A 20,755-nucleotide genomic window follows, 5' to 3' on the forward strand; every position below is an offset into this window, starting at 1 on the left:
GAGAGCTACTGGATGTGGGAGGAAGAGGAGGAAGGGGATCTGAATGGAAGGGAGAGAGTTGCAGGACATGGGAGGAAGAGGAGGAAGGGGCTGGAGAGCTGCTGGACAAGGGAGGAAGAGGAAGAAGGGACAGGAGGGAAGGGAGAGAGCTGCTGGACATGAGAGGAAGAGGAGGAGGGGATCTGGGTGGAAGGGAGAGATCTGCTGGATGTGGGAGGAAGAGGAGGGGGCTGGAAAGAAAGAGCTGCTGAATGTGGGAGGAGGAGGAGATCTGGATGGAAGAGAGAGAGCTGCTGGACATGGGAGGAGGAGGGGGAGGCGAACTGGAGGGAAGGGAGAAAACTGCTGGTACAGCACAAAGAGGGAGGGAGGAAGGGAGGGAAGGGAAACAGAGACCAAGGAGATGAAGGAAAAGGGAACAAATACTAAACCTACAGCGTGAGGGAGGGTGGGGTGGGTGGGTGGGTGGGTAGGCAGGCAGGCAGGGAATCAAGCAACCAAACCAGATGCTGGAAAGGGGAGGGAGTGAGAGGAAGAGAAGCTGGATGGGGTAGGGTCAGAGAGCGTAGAAATATAATGGCACTGGGGACAAAGAGAGGGGAGAAGCTGGACAGAGAAATATAGGGACACAGAGAAAGGGAGATACTAAACATGGAGGAAGATAGAGGTACAAAGATGGAAGAAGATGGATAGTGAACATGGAGAAAGAGTAGAAATATCGAATGGACATGAGTCCTTGATGAGTGAGTTAAGAGAAGACAGAAGGAAGTAGAAACCAAAGCCTGGGACCAACATGACTTGGAAAAATAAACTGACCAGTCAACAAAAGGTAAAAAAAAGAATTTTATTTTTCTATTTTGTGACTAGAATATGTCAGATTTGAAATGTACATCCTGCCAGAGCTGGTGTTAGAATATGACTGGGGCCCAAGGCAGATATTTAGGAGGGGACCCCAAAGCTTACTAACAGGCTGCACCTTCTTCAGCTTCCAGCTGGTCTGGGGTTCTCTCTGGCTAGGGAGCCAAACGCAGTTGCCCTAGTTGTACCTCCCCTAACACTGTCTCTTGCATGTGTTATCATTTTTTGCACAGTATAGGAGAAAATGCATCTCTTTCTATTTCTCTGTGCTGTGCTAAATGCAAGGTCTGGCCTCTTCGGATTTTGATTTAATTTGTTTATGGTTTGTGGTCACTTATTCTGTATTTGGCATTTTGTGTTCTGTGTGCGTGACCAAAGTATTCTGTTAGCATCAATTTTCTATGTAGTATTCTATAGTACTTTGACTTGTTCAGTTTTCTTGATAGATGTATTGATATTTTAGGGCCCCACTGTAATATTTAGGGCATATTTGGGGGAAGCATATGTGCATTGGTGGACCGTGGCTCAGTGGAGGATGAAGAGTGCACCATCTTATATTTCCCCTAGCTCTCAATGTGGCCTGCAGCCACTGAGGTCAGCACTGCTACTCCCATCCCATTGAAGTTATTGGGAGTGGGGTAGGTGTGCGGTAGGAGTAGGGGCGTGGGCAGGGCATATCAGGTGGCAGGTGTTTCTCTAGCACCCATCCATCCAACCTGTTGGCCCACCCAAAAATTGCCTTCTAGCTACGCCACTGCTAGGGACCGGGCCATATACCCCAACCAGCACCAGTTCCCTACCATGTAAAGTCAACATTATCCCAATTTATCGGCCCTTGTCGTCGTGAAAAAGTTGTATAGCTGTGCACTGTAGGGATTTATGTAGTAATATGGCTACACCTCCTTGCCACCCCACAGAGGGGGGGCAGAAAACCTGCCCCACCCACTGGCGTTGCAGTTTAGAATGCTCTGCCCTCGACAATCTGGTCTCCTGTAGACACACTATGTCCGCTTTATGGCGATTTTGGCTCTCTTTACCAGGGAAGTAATGCCCCCCACATTCCAAGATATACATCTAACGTGTCTCTTTTTCTGGGTGGCCATCATCTAGGGATTATATGTCTTGACAATTTGCAAAGTCCCCATTCAACACACATCACCAGGCGCCCAGGCTCACCTAGTGGTGTCCCCGCATCCCCAATACATACACCATATACACATCCACATTCCATTTCTACAAAATCTAGCCGTAGTCCCCTCCGCTCCCATGCAGCACCCCAGTCTCCCCATAACTCCCAAACTCCCTTCCCTGTCCCACCACCCCCTTCCCTTCCGTCCCCATCTATTCCCAATACAATTCCCACCACACACATGTAATGAAAATAGGAGGTTCACTCCGATGTTACGGGGTCCCACACCCAAATCTGGTAGAACAGCAGCCTGTCAACAAGAATCTGTACATTTAGTAATTATATTTATCAGTCCCAGATCCTGCCCAAATGATCAGGTAGCAAGGGTCGCCGTCTCCCGAAAGTCATTTAAATATTGCTGTGCTGATTTAGCCGAATCAAACGCCTTCCACTGTCCCTGATGGAATATCTTTAACAATGCTGGATAAAGAAACAGCGTCTTTTCTCCTGAAATGCCACCGAGTAATCTTGATAAATCTGTACTGAAGCTCCATCATATTTGAGTGCCTCATTTTTGCCAAAAGCCTCATAGAATCTCCTGCTTGTGTATACAATTGTGCACTTTCACCAGCACCTCCCGAGGCCTGTTCCCTCCTTCACGCATATGGCCCACCCGATGCGCTCTTTCCAGGCAGAGAGGGCCCATACTATCCGACAGCGCAAATTCTGTGCAGTGCCACCATTCCAACAATTCTAGAAGGTTCTGGTCCGGTAGGGATTCAGATAGGCTAATCAAGCATAAGTTACTTCTTCGTGACCGATTCTCTAAATTGGCTATTTGAGCTTCTAAGGTTTTTACTTGTTTCTCCAATTGCTCCATTTTTTTTTTTTTGTCGTCTCTGTCCCCGAAACTGTCTCCTCCAGCTCTGTGGTTCTTTTATTCATGTCCACCAACATCGATTCTACTTTAATGAGCTGGTCAGAAAGCTTATTCAACCGTGGTTCCAGAGCACGACTTACGGCAGCTGCGTTGTTGAGAAAGCCAGGGCCTCGGAGTGCTCAGCCGGCGCCATCTTGTCTTCACAGGCGCGGAGCTTTTCACTTTCGGGCTTTTGTTTTTTTGCAGGCATTTTGCTGACCAGCGTCACCAGGAATCTGTCCATCCACTGCCTTGGGGTTTCAGCATGAAATTCTCGCTGAAGGCTTCTGGAACAGCTGCTAAAAAGGATGATCGGGGGGGCGGGAACCCCAGAGAGGAACAAGCACACGTCCATTCCCCTCAGCACATCACATGACCTCTCCATTTGCTGCATTTTTAAGTTGACTTCATTTTGGAGGCGGGTTTAAACTACCTGCGATTAAGGAGAATAACTTCACGTATTGTGGGAAAACCTGGGAAAAATGAACAGTTCTTAAAAACCTGTGTGTGCCTTTGAGCTATCCCTGACATGGGAATTTTCCCCCATACATGTGTAAGGTGGAAAATACATGGGTGGATTTTAGCTCTGCCTCTTAAAGTCTACATGTTGGGAGTCAAGTGAGTACCTATTTTGGACATATTTTGTAAAAATCACATAGGTGCCTGTGTGTATCAGACGTGAACAGAACCAGAACATAGGAATAGTCAAACTGGGTTAGACCAATGGTCCATTTAAAGCCAGAATCCTCTTCTCAACAATGGCCAATCCAGGTCACAAGTACCTGGCAGAAACCCAAAGAGTCGTAACATTCCATACTACCAATGCCCAGGGCCGCAAGGCCGTCCCGCCTTCGCATCTGCCCCCCTGCCGCTGTAGTCCGCGGTCTCTCCTGCCTGCCTCCATGGCTCCGGGCCCCCTGCATTCAAAGCAGCAGTCGCAGATCGCCTCTCTTCTGGCCTTCCCTCCCTGTGTTCCGCCCTCGTCTCATGTAACTTCAGGTTTCCGCGAGGGTGGGACACAGGGAGGGAAAGCCGAAATTTTGTCCCCCCTGCCCACCCCCTAGGCGGCCCTGCCAATACCAGGGCAGGCTCCGCCTCTACCTTGTCTATAAGAGAGAAATCTCGTGTGGAGTTGCGATTTACATGTACGGTATGTGCAAACTGTTACAGCTGCTCCTGACTTCATTTTAGCTACCATTTCTGTATTTTCCTTAAAGACAAATAGGAACCAGTGAGATTCTACAAAATAGGACCAAAATAGATGCCTAATTGGTGACCAATTAAAAGTTATCCTCCATGTGTATATGCACAAATTTTGAAAATTCTCGTGTACATCGCAATTGTGATCCAGCTCCATACCTGAAAAAGCCTTTTTACATCACACGCTCTCAAGGACACAGTTATTCCTACTGCACGTCTTTGAACTCTCCAGTACAATAGCTCACATTTAGAAATCCCTGTTTCATGTTGATACTCTTCTAAAAAATGGCCTCTAACATCTTACTTTCCTACAATGTACATTCAGAAAAAAATACTCACAAAGCCATTTCAAACTGTTCCAGCCATTTCTTCTTCAAGTCTCTGGTCTTGAAAAACAGTTCAAATCCCTGGGTTCTATGGTTCTCGATCAGAAGGAACATGTGTGTCCACTGTGAATGCAAAGGGAAGACACAAGTGAATGAAGTGTACACAGTCCAGTGTAATCAGAAGAACATGTGTGTCCACTCTGAATACAAAGGGCAGACAATAGTGCATGAAGTAGACGGCAGTTTGATCAGAAGGAACACGTGTGTTGAATGTGAACAAGGGGCAGACAGTAGTGCAAGAAGTATACAGTCCAATGTAATCAGAAAACACATATGTGCACTGCGAAAGTAAAGGGCAGACAGCAGTGCTTGAAGTACAGAGTCCAGTGTGATCAGAAGGTACACACATGTGCAACTTTCTTTAAATCAGTCACCTTACTTTCTAATTCCTCTTAATCTCTTACCTATCTATATGTTCCATCTTTGCTTATACCCTACGCTGTCTGTTAAAATGTTCTATTATGTATTGTGTTGACATTGTAAGTAGTATACTATTCCATACTTTGTATTATTTGAATATTTTTACTGCTGTAATTGCCTATTGCTCATGTTTGTTCTTAATGTACACTGCCTTGAGTGAATTCCTTCAAAAAGGCAGTAAATAAATCCTAATAAATAAATAAACTGTCCATTGTGAATGCAAGGGGCAGACAGTAGTGCATGGAGTACATAAGTGTTGACATACTGGGACAAACCAAAGGTCTATCAAGCACAGTATCCTGTTTCCAAAAGTGGCCAACCCAGGTCACAAGTACCTGGCAAGATCCCAGAACAGTACAATACATTTTATGCTGCTTATCCTAGAAATAAGCAGTGGATTTTCCTCAAGTCCAATTTAATAATGGTTTATGGACTTTTCCTTTAGGAAGCAATGCAAACCTTTTCTAAACCCCGCTAAGCTAACTGCTTTTACCATATTCTCTGGCAACAAATTCCAGAGTTTAATTACAGATTGAGTGAAGAAATATTTTCTCCGACTTGTTTTAAATGTACTACTTTGTAGTTTCATTGCGTGCCCCGTAGTCCTAGTATTTTTGGAAAGAGTAAACAAGCGATTCGCGTCTACCTGTTCTGCTCCACTCATTATTTTATAGACCTCTATCATATCTCCCCTCAGCTGTCTTTTCTCCAAGCCATTTCAGCCTTTCCTCAAAGGGAAGTCGTCCCATCCCCTTTATCATTTTTGTCACCCTTCTCTGTACCTTTTCTAATTCCACTATATCTTGTTTGAGATGTGGTGGCCAGAACTGCACACTGCATTCAAGGTGCGGTCGCACCATGGAGCGATACAAAGGCATTATAGCATACTCGTTTTTATTTTCCATTCCTTTCCTAATAATACCTAACGTTTTATTTGCTTTCTTTGCTACCATAGCACACTGAGCAGAGGGTTCCAAAGTATCGTCAATGATGACACCTAGATCCTTTTCCTGGTCAATGACTCCTAATGTGCAACCTTGTATCACATAGCCCTGCGGCCACGGCATCGGTGGTCAGAACCGTCATCTTCCCTCACAACCTCGGAACGCCCTGACCCTGTCCCCGCAATGATTCGCAGATGCTTTACCTAGTTGGTACACCAGCAACCAGCAAACAGTGCAGCTTCTGTGATTGGTCAGGGAGCCTGTTTGGTGCCTAAAAAGGCTCTTAATTGGCTGGGGTGATGACCAAGCAGCAGTCTTTCATCATCGCCCCAGCCAATTAGAAGAGCCCTTTTATGCGCCAGACAGGCTCCCTGATTAATCACAGCTGCACTTCTGGCTCAGCTATGTGAAAAAACTGTGACCAAGTGAGAGAATGCAGGAAGTTGTTGACTCCAACGAAACCAATCAGCATTCAGCCTCAGGTGCTCTTGGCAAGTTAGGCTGGCAGGATGCTTCTTCATTTCCTCCTGTCATCCAGGTCCAGTTGCAGCCTGCCAGCTGCTCCCAGGCTCCCAGGCCGCCTCCCCTGCATCAGCACAGATGGACAGCTACTGCTGAGCTAAGAATGGTGCATAAGAATTCCCTGACAAAAATGTAGCGGAGAGATTGAATGAATTCTTTGCTTCAGTCTTCACCGAGGAAGATTTGGGTGGGATACCGGTGTCGGAAATGGTATTACAAGCGGACGAGTCAGAGAAACTTACTGAATTCACAGTAAACCTGAAGGACATAATGGGGCAGTTCAGCAAACTGAAGAGTAGCAAATCTCCTGGACTGGATGGTATACTTCCTAGAGTACTGATAGAACTGAAAAATGAGATTGCGGAGCTTCTGTTAGTGATATGCAATTTATCCTTAAAATCAGGCGTGGTACCGAAAGATTGGAGGGTGGCCAATGTAATGCCGATTTTTAGAAAAGGTTCCAGGGGAGATCCAGGAAATTATAGACCAGTGAGTCTGACGTCGGTGCCGGGGAAAATGGTAGAGGCTATTATTAAAAACAAAATTACAGAGAACATCCAAGGACATGGATTACTGAGACCAAGTCAGCATGGCTTTAGTGTGGAGAAATCTTGCCTGACCAATTTACTTCAATTCTTTGAAGGAGTAAACAAACATGTGGACAAAGGGGAGCCAGTTGATATTGTGTAACTGGATTTTCAAAAGGCGTTTGATAAGGTACCTCATGAAAGGCTACAGAGGAAATTGGAGGGTCATGGAATAGGAGGAAATATCCTATTGTGGATTAAAAACTGGTTGAAGGATAGGAAACAGAAAGTGGGGTTAAATGGGCAGTATTCACAATGGAGAAGGGTAGTTAGTAGGGTTCCTCAGGGGTCAGTGCTAGGACCGCTGCTTTTTAATATATTTATAAATGATTTAGAGATGGGAGTAACCAGCGAGGTAATTACATTTGCTGATGACACAAAGTTATTCAAAATCGTTAACTCGCGAGAGCATTGTGAAAAATTACAGAAGGACCTTACGAGACTGGGAGGCTAAATGGCAGATAACGTTTAATGTGAACAAGTGCAAGGTGATGCATGTGGGAAAAAAGAACCCAAATGATAGCTACGTCATGCAAGGTTCCACGTTAGAAGTTACAGACCAAGAAAGGGATCTGGGTGTCATCATTGATAATACACTGAAACCTTCTGCTCAGTGTGCTGCTGCGGCTAGGAAAGTGAATAGAATGTTGGGTATTATTAGGAAAGGTATGGAGAACAGATGTGAGGATGTTATAATGCCGTTGTATCGCTCCATGGTGCGACCGCACCTTGAGTATTGTGTTCAATTCTGGTCGCCGCATCTCAAGAAAGATATAGTAGAACTGGAAAAGGTGCAGCGAAGGGCGACAAAAATGATAGCGGGGATGGGACGACTTCCCTATGAGGAAAGACTAAGGAAGCTAGGGCTTCTCAGCTTGGAGAAGAGACGGCTGAGGGGAGACATGATAGAGGTATATAAAATAACGAGTGGAGTGGAACAGATGGATGTGAAGCGTCTGTTCACGCTTTCCAAAAATACTAGGACTAGGGGGCATGCGATGAAACTACACTGTAGTAAATTTAAAATAAATAGGAGAAAAGTTTTCTTCACCCAATGCGTAATTAAACTCTGGAATTCGTTGCTGGAGAACGTAGTGAAGGCGGTTAGCTTGGCAGAGTTTAAAAAGGGGTTGGACGGTTTCCTAAAGGACAAGTCCATAGACCGCTACTAAATGGACTTGGGAAAAATCCACAATTTCGAGAATAACTTGTATAAAATGTTTGTACGTTTGGGTAGCTTGCCAGGTGCCCTTGACCTGGATTGGCCGCTGTCGGGGACAGGATGCTGGGCTCGATGGACCTTTGGTCTTTTCCCAGTATGGCATTACTTATGTACTTACTGCAAGTAATCTTTTGCTTTGGTACTGCTCTGGTATTAGAAACTTCTCTTTGTACTTTTCTACCTAATGTACAATTTTGCTTCTCTTCCCTAGCACGAAGGTTACCAGTTTGCTCAGTGCTCCAACTGAGTGCAAAATTTTACTTAAAATTCCCCTGTAAATGTATTGTGATTTTGTCTTTAGTGAAATGTGTCTCTTTGGGAACCTATGCATTGCACATCTTTTTTGGCTATTAGGGAATCTCTGGATTGCTGTGTTACAGTAATAGGGGAATTTGAAAGTACTCTGCCCACATACCTGGATCTTTTCTTAATTAATTAATATTTTTCCTTTACTCTCCTCTATGTTATGAGAATTGGTTATTTTCATTGCGTAATACTAGGTTTCCTGTGATAGCATTATGCCTATTTGAATCAGTTTTTCTGTACAAGATTGCATGATTTGTCTATATTTGAATTTTCATAAATAAAAAATAAAAAAAATAAACATCTTGTCAATAGGGGGAGGGTCTAGGCAAGGGGTGGAACTAGGCAAATGGGTGGGGCTAGTGGGCCTCACTGAACTGGTCTGCACAGGGCCCCGCAGCTGCTAAGATCAGTCCTGCTGACAGGTCCACTACACGTGTTTGTTACAAGATACAGAAAACATGCACCACATGGACACGAACTTTGAAGCAGGAATAAATATATATGTGGCCATTTACATGCTGTTGGAGCTGGTTCCCAGAACCTCATCTATAAAGACACAGAGGTGCCAGTGTTATTTATATTTAAAAAAACAGTTTAAAATAAACATCTTAGAGGTTGTCCTGTTAAAAAAAAATCTAAGGCCTTTGCACAGGTACCTTGTGTCTTCCTGCTCTGCTAAACTTTCAGCCTAATTACAATAAAATTTACCTTCTTACTTTCTCTCTCCCCAGAGGAGTCATCCCGGATTTGGTAATTTTGAAGATTAATGAAATCTTTCAGCTCAAACGTTTCTCCTTTCCTTTTGCAAAGAAGTACAGCTCTGTCCAACAGAAAGGCATATCTGCCGAAAAGATCACAAAGTTACACAGTTAAGCTGTACAAACACACCAAGGAAACCTGTGAGGGCTAATTGTCAGGGAAAGACCCAACAGGGACTTAAAACTGGACCTTGCTTAGCCTTACCGATCCATTTTAGAGCGTTTCTCAGCAGTGGAAATTTTCAGCTCCCCATCTATCTTTGGTCTCCCATAATGGGCCAACGATTCATTCTTGAGTAAAAAATAAAATCCATTAGCAAAGTAATTAGGTACTAATAATGGGAAGAAAGTACTCGATATGGTGAGAGTTACATGACAGCCACCGAGCATGCTCAACTTACAATTTTATTTATTTTATTTATTTGTAGCATTTGTATCCCACATTTTCCTACCTATTTGCAGGCTCAATGTGGCTTACATTTGCCGTAATGGCGATTGCCATTTCCGGACTACAAATATGCACATGGTTTTACAATCAAGTGCGTACATACATGGTAGAAGAATACATTGTGATCTTGTGTAGGTGTCAGCATTATGTAGTTGCTCAGGTGACAACATTAGGGTGAGAGTAATGGTGTATGGCAGTGAAGTTAGTCGGCATTGTGTGGTTGCATAGTAGTCGATTTTAGATTAGAAGTGGTATTGTTTGTTCGTTAAGGTCATTGCGTTTGCTCGGTCGCATGATTAGGGTCGGTCCAATCTTATTCTTCATTCTTATTGTTTAGTAATTAGGACAGTTGTTTGTTGTATGCCTTCTTGAATAAGTCAGTTTTCAGTAGCTTTCGAAAGATAGTTACATCGTGCGTTGTCTTTATGGTCTTCGGAAGCACGCTCCATAGCTGCGTGCAAATGTAGGAGAAACTGGTTGCGTAACTGGACTTGTATTTTAGTCCTTTGCATTTGGGGTAATGGAGGTTGAGGAATGTACGTGCTGATCTTTTTGCGTTCCTAGCAGGTAGGTCTATAAGGTCTGACATATAGGCCGGAGCATCCCCATGTATAATTTTGTGGACCATGGTGCATACTTTGAATGCAATTTGTTCTTTTAGTGGGAGCCAGTGTAGTTTTTCTCTTAGGGGTCTGGCACTTTTGTATTTTGCTTTCCCGAATGTGCATGACGCTTAATTCCAACCTCAAATGTACTCTTTCAATTAATTTTTTTTTTTTTTTTTTACATTTGTACCCGGCGCTTTCCCACTCATAGCAGGTTCAATGCGGCTTACATATTATATGCAGGTACTCATTTGTACCTGGGGCAATGGAGGGTTAAGTGACTTGCCCATAGTCACAAGGAGCTGCCTGTGCCTACAGTGGGAATTGAACCCACTTCCCCAGGACCAAAGTCCACCACACTAACCACTAGGCCACAACCCAGTCAAATGAAATGTCGCTTTAGAGTCTTGCATTTTTACACGCATACCTTATCAACAGGAGCCCAATTTTCAAACATTTACTAGAAAGAATGGCCTGATTGAAAATCTCACACACTTTTAAGTGACTTAGAAGGAAGTCTTCCTGTGGATATGTTTAGGTCAGGATAGGAGATCAGTGTGCATATACTTTATTTTGAAATGTACGTGAGGTATTTTCACCCCACTCAGCTGCCTGCAGAAAGAGCAGGTGAAGTGTTTCCCGAGTGCTTCCTCCTTGAAATTAGACCTTGAAAACAATACAGGTACTTTCCTAAGTATATGCAAAGTGTTTATAAACATGCAGCTATTTGAAAATATAACCTTCACCCCACCCCCGAGAATGAGAATTTCTCCTAGTAAAATAGCAATTTGGAACACAGATTGACTTCTGAAAATTACCCTTACCTTTCTGGCTAAAGTTTGTATATTTTTGTAAATCCTCATGTACTAGGATAAATTTCATGTAGCTATGTAACCACATATACACATCCAGAGTTTCCAAGTATATTAATGAAAAGTATTAACGAAAATAACCTCTAACAGAATAGTCTGACATCCAGAGCTTGGTACCATATTAATGAAAATAGTCTCAACCAGATCACACATCCAGACTTCCGTACCGTATTAATGAAAAGAGCCTGAAACAGAACACTCACATATGGAAAACTCTGTACTGTATTCATGAAAAGAGACTCAAAAAGAACACTCAAACATTCAGCATTCTGTACTGTATTAATAAAAAAAGCCACATACAAAACACATACAGATCTCCATACCGTATTAATAAAGAGAGCCTGAAACAGAACACTCACACATCTAGATCTCTGTACTGAATTAATGAAAACAGCCTCAAACAGAACACTCATACATCCAGAACTCCATACTGAATTAATGAAAACAGCCTCAAAGAGAACCCTCACACATCTGGAGCTCCATACAGCACTAATGATAAGAGCCTCAAATGGAACCCTCACACATCCAGACTTTTGTACTGTATTAATGAAAAGAGCCTCAAACAGAACAATCACACATTCAGAATGTCATACTGTATTAATGAAAAGTGTCTCAAACAGAACACAAACATCCAGAGCTCAATACTGTATTAATAAAAATAGCCTCAAACAGAATACTCAACCTCCAAAGCTCTGCACTGTATAGATAGAAATAGCGTAAAACAGAATAAAACAACAAGAGCTCCATATTATATTATTAAAATAGCCTCAAAGAGAAAGAAAACTCACACATCCAGAGTTCCGTACCATATTAATAAAAACAGCTTCAAACAGAACACTCAACATACAGAGTTCCATACTGTATAAATGAAAATAGCCTCAGTCACACATCCAGAAAACTTTATTTATATTAAGAAAAAAAAGCCTCAAAGAGAATACTAAAACATCCAGAGTTTCGTACCGTATTAATGAAAATAGCCTCAAACAGAACACTCAAACATCCAAAGCGCCGTACTGTATTAATGAAAAAAAGACTCAGAAAAATACTCACATATCCAGAGTTACATACCATATTGATGAAAATAGCCTCAAAGTCACATATCCAGAAAGCTTTACTGTATTAATGAAAATAGCCTCAACAGAACACACACCCAAAACTCTGTACTCCATTAATGAAAAGAAACTCAAACAGAACACTCACACATCCAGAACTACATACTCTAATAATGAAAATAGCCTCAAACAGAACACTAGAACATTGAGTTTCGTACTATATTAATGAAAATAGCCTCAAATAGAACACGCTCATATCCAAAGCTCCATACTGTATTAATTAAAATAGTCTCAAGCAGAACAGTAAGACATCCACAGCTCTGTACTGTATTAATAAAAAGAGCCTCAAATAGAATACTCACACCCAAATCTCCGTAATATATTAACAAAAATAGCATTAAACAGAAAACCCAGATCCATACTGTATTAATGAAAATAGCCTCAAACAAAACATTTACAGATGCAAAGCTCAGTAATCTAATAATGCAAATAGCCTCAAACATAACACTAAAACATCCAGAGCTCCATATTATATTAGTGAAAATAGCCTCAAACAGAGCACTAACACATTTAGAGTTCTGTAGCATATTAATGAAGATAGCACTAAACAGAACTCTCACACATCCAGAGCTCCGTACTGTTTTAAGGAAAAGAGCCCTCGCACATCCAGGGTTCCATACCATATGAGTGAAAATAGTCTCAAACAAAACACTAAAAAATCCAGAGCTCCATACTATATTAATGAAAATAGCCTCAAACAGAGCACTAAGACATCAAGAGTTCTGTACCATATTAATGAATATAGCACTCGCACATACATAGCTCTGTATTGTATTAATGAAAAAAAACCTCAAACAGCTCACACATCCAGAACTACATACTCTAATAATGAAAATAGCCTCAACAGAACAACACCCAAAACTCTGTACTCCATTAATGAAAAGAGACTCAAACAGAACACTCACACATCCAGAACTACATACTCTAATAATGAAAATAGCCTCAAACAGAACACTAGAACATCCAGAGTTTTGTACTATATTAATGAAAAAAGCCACAAACAGGACAATCATACATCCAGAGCTGAATACCGTATTAATGAAAATAGCCTCAAACAGAACAATCACATATCGAGAGTTCTGTACCGTATTACTGAAAATAGCTTCAAACAGAACACTCAACATCCAGAGCATTGTACTGTATTAATAAAAATAAACTCAAACAGAACAGTCACACATCCAGAACTACATACTCTATTGATGAAAACAGCCTCAAACAGAGCACGCCACATCCAGAACTCTGTACTGTATTAATGAACCCAGCCTCAAATAGAAAACTCACACATCCAGAACTCAATACTGAATTAATGAAAACAGCTTCAAATAGAGCACTCACATATCCAAAGCTCCATACTCTTATTAATGAAAATGGTCTCAAAGAAAACACTCAAACATCCAGCGCTCTGTAATGTATTAAAAAATTAGCATCAAATAGAATACTTGCACATCCAGAGCTTCATAATGTATTAAAGAAAAGAGTCTCAAACAAAACACTCACACATCCAGAGCGCCGTACTTTATAATGAAAATAGCCTCAAAAAGAACACTCACACATCCATAGCTCTGTACTGTATTAATGAAAAACAAACCTCAAACAGAACACTCAAAATCCATATTCTGTAATATTTTAATGGAATGAGCCTCAAACAGAACCTTCACACATCAAGTGTTCCATACTGTATAAATGAAAAAAGCCTCAGTCACATATCCAGAAAGCTTTACTGTATTAAGAAAAAGAGCCTGAAATATAACACTAAAACATCCAGAGTTTCGTACCATATTTATGAAAATAGCCTCAAACAGAACACAACACTCACATTCAGACCTGTCCTATACAGATAAAAAGGGCCTGAAACAGATCTCATATCCAGAGATCTGTGCCATGTTAATGAAAATACCCTTGAACTGAATTCTCACACATCCAGAACTCTGTATTGTATTTGATGAAAATAGCCTCAAACAGAACACTCACACATCCAAACCTAAGTACTCTATTAATGAAAATATCTTCAAACAGAAAACTTGCATATCCAAAGCTTCTTACAGAATTAATTAAAATAGTAATCAAACAGAACCGTAAAACATCCAGGGCTTTGTACTGTATTAATAAAAAGAGACTCAAATAGAATACTCACACCAAAAGCTCTGTACTGTATTACTGAAAATAACATTAAACAGAACAATAAAACACCCAGAGCTCTGTACTTTATTAATGAAAATAGCCTAAAACAAAACACTCACAGATGCAAAGCTCTGTACTGTAAAATGAAAATAGCTTCAAACAGTATGCTAAAACATCCAGAGCTTCATACCATACAAATGAAAATAGCCTCAGATCACTAAGGCACCTAGAGTTCCATACCGTATTAATGAAGATAGCATCAAACAGAACTGTCACACATCCAGAGCTCTGTATTAGGAAAAGAGCCCTCAAACAAAACACTCACACATCACAAGCTCTATACTGTATTAATGAAAAGAGCATAAAAAAGAACAGTCAACGTTCAGTGTTCCATACTATATTAATGAAATGAACCTAAAACAGAACACTCAACATCCAAATCTTCATACTGTATTAATGAAAATAGCCTCAAACAGATCACTCACACATCCAGAGCTCTATACTGTATTAATGAAAATAGCTTCAAACAGAACACTTTCATATCAAGAGCTCTGTACCGTATTACTAAAAATAGCCTCACATAGAAAACATCCAGTGTTCAATACCATATTAATGAAAAGAGATTCAAACAGAACACTTACACATCCAGAACTCCATACTGTATTAATGAAAAGTGCCTCAAACGCAACATTTACACATACAGAGCTGCGTACTGCAGTAATGAAAATAACCTCAAACAAAATACACATCCAGAGCTCTATATTGTATTAATGAAAAGAGCCTCAAACACAACACTCACACATACAGAGTTCTGTACTGTATTATGGAAAACAGCCTCAAAGATAACACCTTCACATCCAGAGCCCTGTGCCATATTGATTAAAATTGCTTCAAACAGAACACTTACACATCCAGAACTCAACACTGACTAAATAAAAACAGCTTCAAATAGTACACTCACACATCCAGAGCTCCCTATGGTATTAGTGAAATAGCCTCAATCTGAACACTCTCACATCCAGAGCTCCGTACCGTATTAATGAAAATAGCCTCAAACGCAACAATCATATATCCAGAGCGCCGTACCGTATTAATGAAAATAGCCTCAAACGCAACAATCATATATCCAGAGCGCCGTACCATATTAATGAAAATAGCCTCAAACAGAACACACACACATCTAAAGGTCCATACTGTATTAATAAAAATAGCCTCAAGCAGGACACTCCCACATTCAGAGCTCCACATGTATTAATAAAAATAGCCTAAAAGAGAACAATCAGACATCTATCAGGCACAGGCAGCTCCTTGTGACTCTGGGCAAGTCACTTAACCCTCCATTGCCCCATGTAAGCCGCATTGAGCCTGCCATGAGTGGGAAAGCGAGGGGTACAACTGTAACAAAAAAATAAAATAAAATAAAGCTCTGTATTATATTAAGAAAAGGAGCATCAAGCAGAACACTCATATATCCAGAGCTCTGTCCTGTATTAATGAAAACAGCCTCAGACAAAACAATGACACATCCAGAATTTCCTACAGTATTACTGAAAATAGCCTCAAACAGAACATATGCACATTCAAAGATCTGTATAGTATTCATAAAACCAGCCTCAAAAAGAACACTCACACATCCAGAAATCCGAACCATATTAATGAAAACAGCTGCAAACAAAATACGCAACATCCAGAGCTCTATACTTCAATAAAAATAGCCTCAACCAGAACACTGAACATTCAAAGCTCCATACTGTACTAAAAAAGAGCCTCAAAAAGAACACTAACAAATCAAACGCACCATACTATAGTAAAGAAAATAGCCTCTAACAGAACCCTCACACATCCAGAGTTCAGTTCCGTATTAATGAAAATAGTTTCAAACAGAACACTCAACATCTAAGCTCTATAATGTATAAATGAAAACAGCCTCAAACACACATCCTGAAAGACGTACTGTATTAATGAAAAAAAGCCTCAAAGAGATCACTCACACATTCAGATCTCCATACTATATTAATGAAATGAACCTCAAACAGAATACACTCAAATCCAGAGCTCCATACTGTATAATTGAAAATAGCCTCAAATAGAACACTCACACATCTAGAACTCCGTACTGTATAATTATAAGTGCCTCAAACACACTTACACATCCAAAGCTCCGTAATGGTGGCCAAGTGGTTAGGGTGGTGGACTTTGGTCCTGAGGAACTGAGTTCGAATCCCACTTCAGGCAGCTCCTTGTGACTCTGGGCAAGTCACTTAACCCTCCATTGCCCCATATAAGCCGCATTGAGCCTGCCTTGAGTGGGAAAGCGCGGGGTACAAATGTAATAAAAAAATATAAAATAATGAAAATAGCCTCAAACATATCACAGCAAAAGCTCCATACCGTATTAATGAAAATAGCCTCAAACAGAACACTCACACTTTGAGCTCTATACTGATTTAATGAAAACAGCCTTGAACAGAACACTCAACGTCCAGAGCTCCAAAATGTATTAATGCAAAGAGCCTCAAAAAGACTCATATATCCAAATCTCCGTACTGTATTAATGAAAATAACCTCATCCAGAACACTAAGACATCTAGTGTTCAGTATCATATTAATGAAAATAGCCTCAAAGAGAACACTCCCACGTGCAGAACTCATACTAAATTAATGAAAAGAACCTCGTACAAAACACTCAAGATCCAGAGCTCCTTAATATATTAATGAAAATAGCTTCAAACAGAACACTCATACATCCAGAACACCATACTGTATTAATGAAAAGAGCATCAAACAGAACACTCTCAAATCCAGAGCGCCGTACAGTATTAATTGAAATAGCCTCAAACAGAACACTCAACCTCTAGGGCTTCGTACTGTATTAATGAAATGAGTCTCAAACAGAACACTCACACATCCATATCTCTGAACTGTATTAATGAAAACAACCTCAAACAGAACATTAAGTCTTCCAGAGCTCCGTATTGTATTAATGAAAATTGCCTCAAACATATCACAGCAAAAGCTCCATACCGTATTAATGAAAATAGCCTCAAACAGAACACTCACACTTTGAGCTCTATACTGATTTAATGAAAACAGCCTTGAACAGAACACTCAACGTCCAGAGCTCCAAAATGTATTAATGCAAAGAGCCTCAAAAAGACTCATATATCCAAATCTCCGTACTGTATTAATGAAAATAACCTCATCCAGAACACTAAGACATCTAGTGTTCAGTATCATATTAATGAAAATAGCCTCAAAGAGAACACTCCCACGTGCAGAACTCATACTAAATTAATGAAAAGAACCTCGTACAAAACACTCAAGATCCAGAGCTCCTTAATATATTAATGAAAATAGCTTCAAACAGAACACTCATACATCCAGAACACCATACTGTATTAATGAAAAGAGCATCAAACAGAACACTCTCAAATCCAGAGCGCCGTACAGTATTAATTGAAATAGCCTCAAACAGAACACTCAACCTCTAGGGCTTCGTACTGTATTAATGAAATGAGTCTCAAACAGAACACTCACACATCCATATCTCTGAACTGTATTAATGAAAACAACCTCAAACAGAACATTAAGTCTTCCAGAGCTCCGTATTGTATTAATGAAAATTGCCTCAAACAGAACTCTCAATCAACCAAAGCTCCTGACTGTAGTAATGAAAACAGCCTCAAACAGAACAATCACACATCCATAGCTCTGTACTGTATTAATGAAAAAAAGCCACAAGCAGAACAATCACGCATTCAGAACTCTGTACTGTATTAATGGAATGAGCCTCAAACACAACATTCAGAGCTCCATACTGTATTAATGAAAAGAGCCTCTTACAGAACAATCACAGACCCAGAGTTCCATACCGTACTAATGACAATTGCCTCAAACAGAGCATTCATGCATCGAAAACTCTATACTGTATTAAAGGAGAGAGCCTCAAACACAACACTTACACATCCAAAGCTCCATACTGTATTAATGAAAAGAGCCTCAAACCGAATACTCACACAAAAATTGCATCAAACAGAACAATAAATCACCCAGAGCTCCATACTCTGTTACTGAAAATAGCCTCAACAAAACAGCATCCAGAGCTCCAAACTGTATTATGAAAAGAGCCTCAAACCAATCACTCACATCCAGATCCCAGAGCTCCAAACTGTATTAATGAAAAGAGCCTCAAACCGATCACTCACATCCAGAGCTCCGTACATTAATTGAAATAGCCTCAAACAGAAGACTCATCCTTAAGAGCTCCATACTGTATTAATGAAACCAGCCTCAAACAGAACACTCACACATCCATAGCTCTGTACTGCATTAATTAAAAGACCCTCAAATAGATCACTCACACATGCATAGCTCCGTTCAATATTAATGAAAAGAACCTCAAACAGAATACTGAACATCCAGAGCTCCATACTATATTTATGAAAATAGCCTCAAACACTCACATATCCAAAGCTCCGTATTGTATTAATGAAAAGCGCCTCAAACAGAACACTCTCACATTGAAAGCTCTGTGCCATATTAATGAAAATAGACTCAAAAAGAACAATCACACATCAGAGTGCCATGCCACATTAATGAACATATCCTCAAACACAAGAGCCTCAATTAGATCACACACACATCCAAAGCTTTGTACTGTAATAATGAAAGAGCCTCAAACAGAACACTTACACATCCAGAGTTCCATACCATATTAATGAAAATAGCCTCCTTTATATGGTGTGAATCCCCACCCAGCGCATCCCAGGATGCACTGGGTATGGCTAGGTGCCACTATTTTTGAGGCTGTCCCGATGGATGAGGAGGGAGGCCTCCTCCCTCTTCCAATAAAGGTAGTGGGGAGAGGAAGAGGGTTGCTAGACCACCATGGGGGGGGGGGGGAGTTGATTCACGGCCCACTGGGCCTCCAGGGCTCTATTTGAGGGGATGCTAGGGGGGTTGGGGGGGCAGGAGTCCCACTAGATCTCCATTCCCCCCTGAACTTGTGTTGGAGGGAGTCGGAGGGACTAGAGATCCACCAGACCTCCCGTCTCCGTGTCACTTAGCCACCAGGGCCATGCTGTTTGGGGTCTGGTGATCCCATGGACCTCCACCCTCTGTGTTTGACAGGTCTGGGCTTTTGAGAGCCCAGACCTGTCAAACATGTTCAGGCACAATCCTCCCGCACTTTACCTTATGATCAGAGATAATAGACTGCATAAATTTGCATGCTATTATCTGTGATCATAGGGGTGGGTAAAGCCCCGCGCTGTTCCAGCCCTATTTTTAGAAAGCTGTTTGGAACAGCATGAAGCTTTCGATCATCTGCTCTTCACAGTGCAAACTAAACAGCTAGTTTAAAGGGACACACACACCTGGTCTTCAGTTCTGCCTCGAATTTCACAAAAGATTTGTACCCGATGTTCCTACAGGTACTACAGGTGTGCAATGACATTTTTCATTTGCTTTTCTTATCTTTTTTTTTTTTAATGGAATAAAGCAATTGGTTTTTTTTTTTAAAAAGTCACCAATGCCCCACTGAAAATGGAACACGAGCGCGGTGGACGGTTTGGCCGGTGTAGTCAGGGCCGTGCCAAGGGTCTCTGGCGCCCCCCTGCAGACTACCAGTTGGCGCCACCGCCCCCCCCCCCCCCCCGCACCTGCCTGGCTCCAAGGCAGCGATTCCCCTCTCTCCCTGAGCCCTACCCTCCCACCCATCCATGCCCATCTGTCCCCTGCCCCCGCCATTCATCCCGATCAAGCAATTCCCCTCTCTCCCTTCCATGAACCCTGCCCTCCCATCTATGCTCCTCTCTCCCCTGCCCTCCCGCTCCCATGTAGAAACTGCCCACCCTCTTCTCCCCCCCCCCCCCCCAAGATCCCTTTCCTTTTTTTTTGTTTTAAATTTACCTTCCTCCGGCAGCGCAGCGTCAGTGAAGGAGGCGGCGCTCCCAGTCCAGACGTCTCTAGCCTTCGATGATGTCAGAAGAAGACAGGACACTGAGCAAACCAATGGAAGGCTAGAGACGTCGGGACTGGGAGCACCACCTCCTTCACTGACGCTGCGCTGCCGGAGGAAGGTAAATTTAAAAGAAAAAAAAAGGAAAGCGATCTTGGGGGGGGAGAAGAGGGCGGGCAGTTCCTACATGGGAGCGGGAGGGGCAAGGTAAGCACGCAGCGGCGGCGCCCCCCAGAAGATGGCGCCCTCCCTGCGGCGCTTACCCCGCTTACCGCATCGGCACGGCCCTGGGTGTAGTGACCAGTGCAGGTCTCACCATCCAAGATGCTGTACAAACCTACATAACCAAAACCAGAGTGGGAGGAAGAGGAAAAATTATTCTAGCAG

At 41.8% G+C, this 20,755-nt stretch overlaps 1 protein-coding gene across 2 annotated transcripts in view; it reads right to left on the reverse strand.

The window, feature by feature from the left end:
• The window catches only part of VAV1 (vav guanine nucleotide exchange factor 1), a 126,545-nt gene that overhangs the window by 49,260 nt on the left and 56,530 nt on the right, over positions 1 to 20,755 (reverse strand). The window contains exons 13-15 of one of the 2 annotated variants that reach the window (XM_030196868.1): positions 9,457 to 9,542; positions 9,202 to 9,334; positions 4,446 to 4,555 (exon numbers count right to left, since the gene is read on the reverse strand). In XM_030196868.1, the coding sequence (XP_030052728.1) occupies positions 4,446 to 4,555; positions 9,202 to 9,334; positions 9,457 to 9,542 (329 nt within the window). The remainder of the gene's footprint in view (positions 1 to 4,445; positions 4,556 to 9,201; positions 9,335 to 9,456; positions 9,543 to 20,755) is intronic. The other variant, XM_030196869.1, reaches the window with a different exon arrangement.

Source organism: Microcaecilia unicolor, chromosome 3, assembly GCF_901765095.1.
Source record: "Microcaecilia unicolor chromosome 3, aMicUni1.1, whole genome shotgun sequence".
NCBI classification, from domain to species: domain Eukaryota; kingdom Metazoa; phylum Chordata; class Amphibia; order Gymnophiona; family Siphonopidae; genus Microcaecilia; species Microcaecilia unicolor.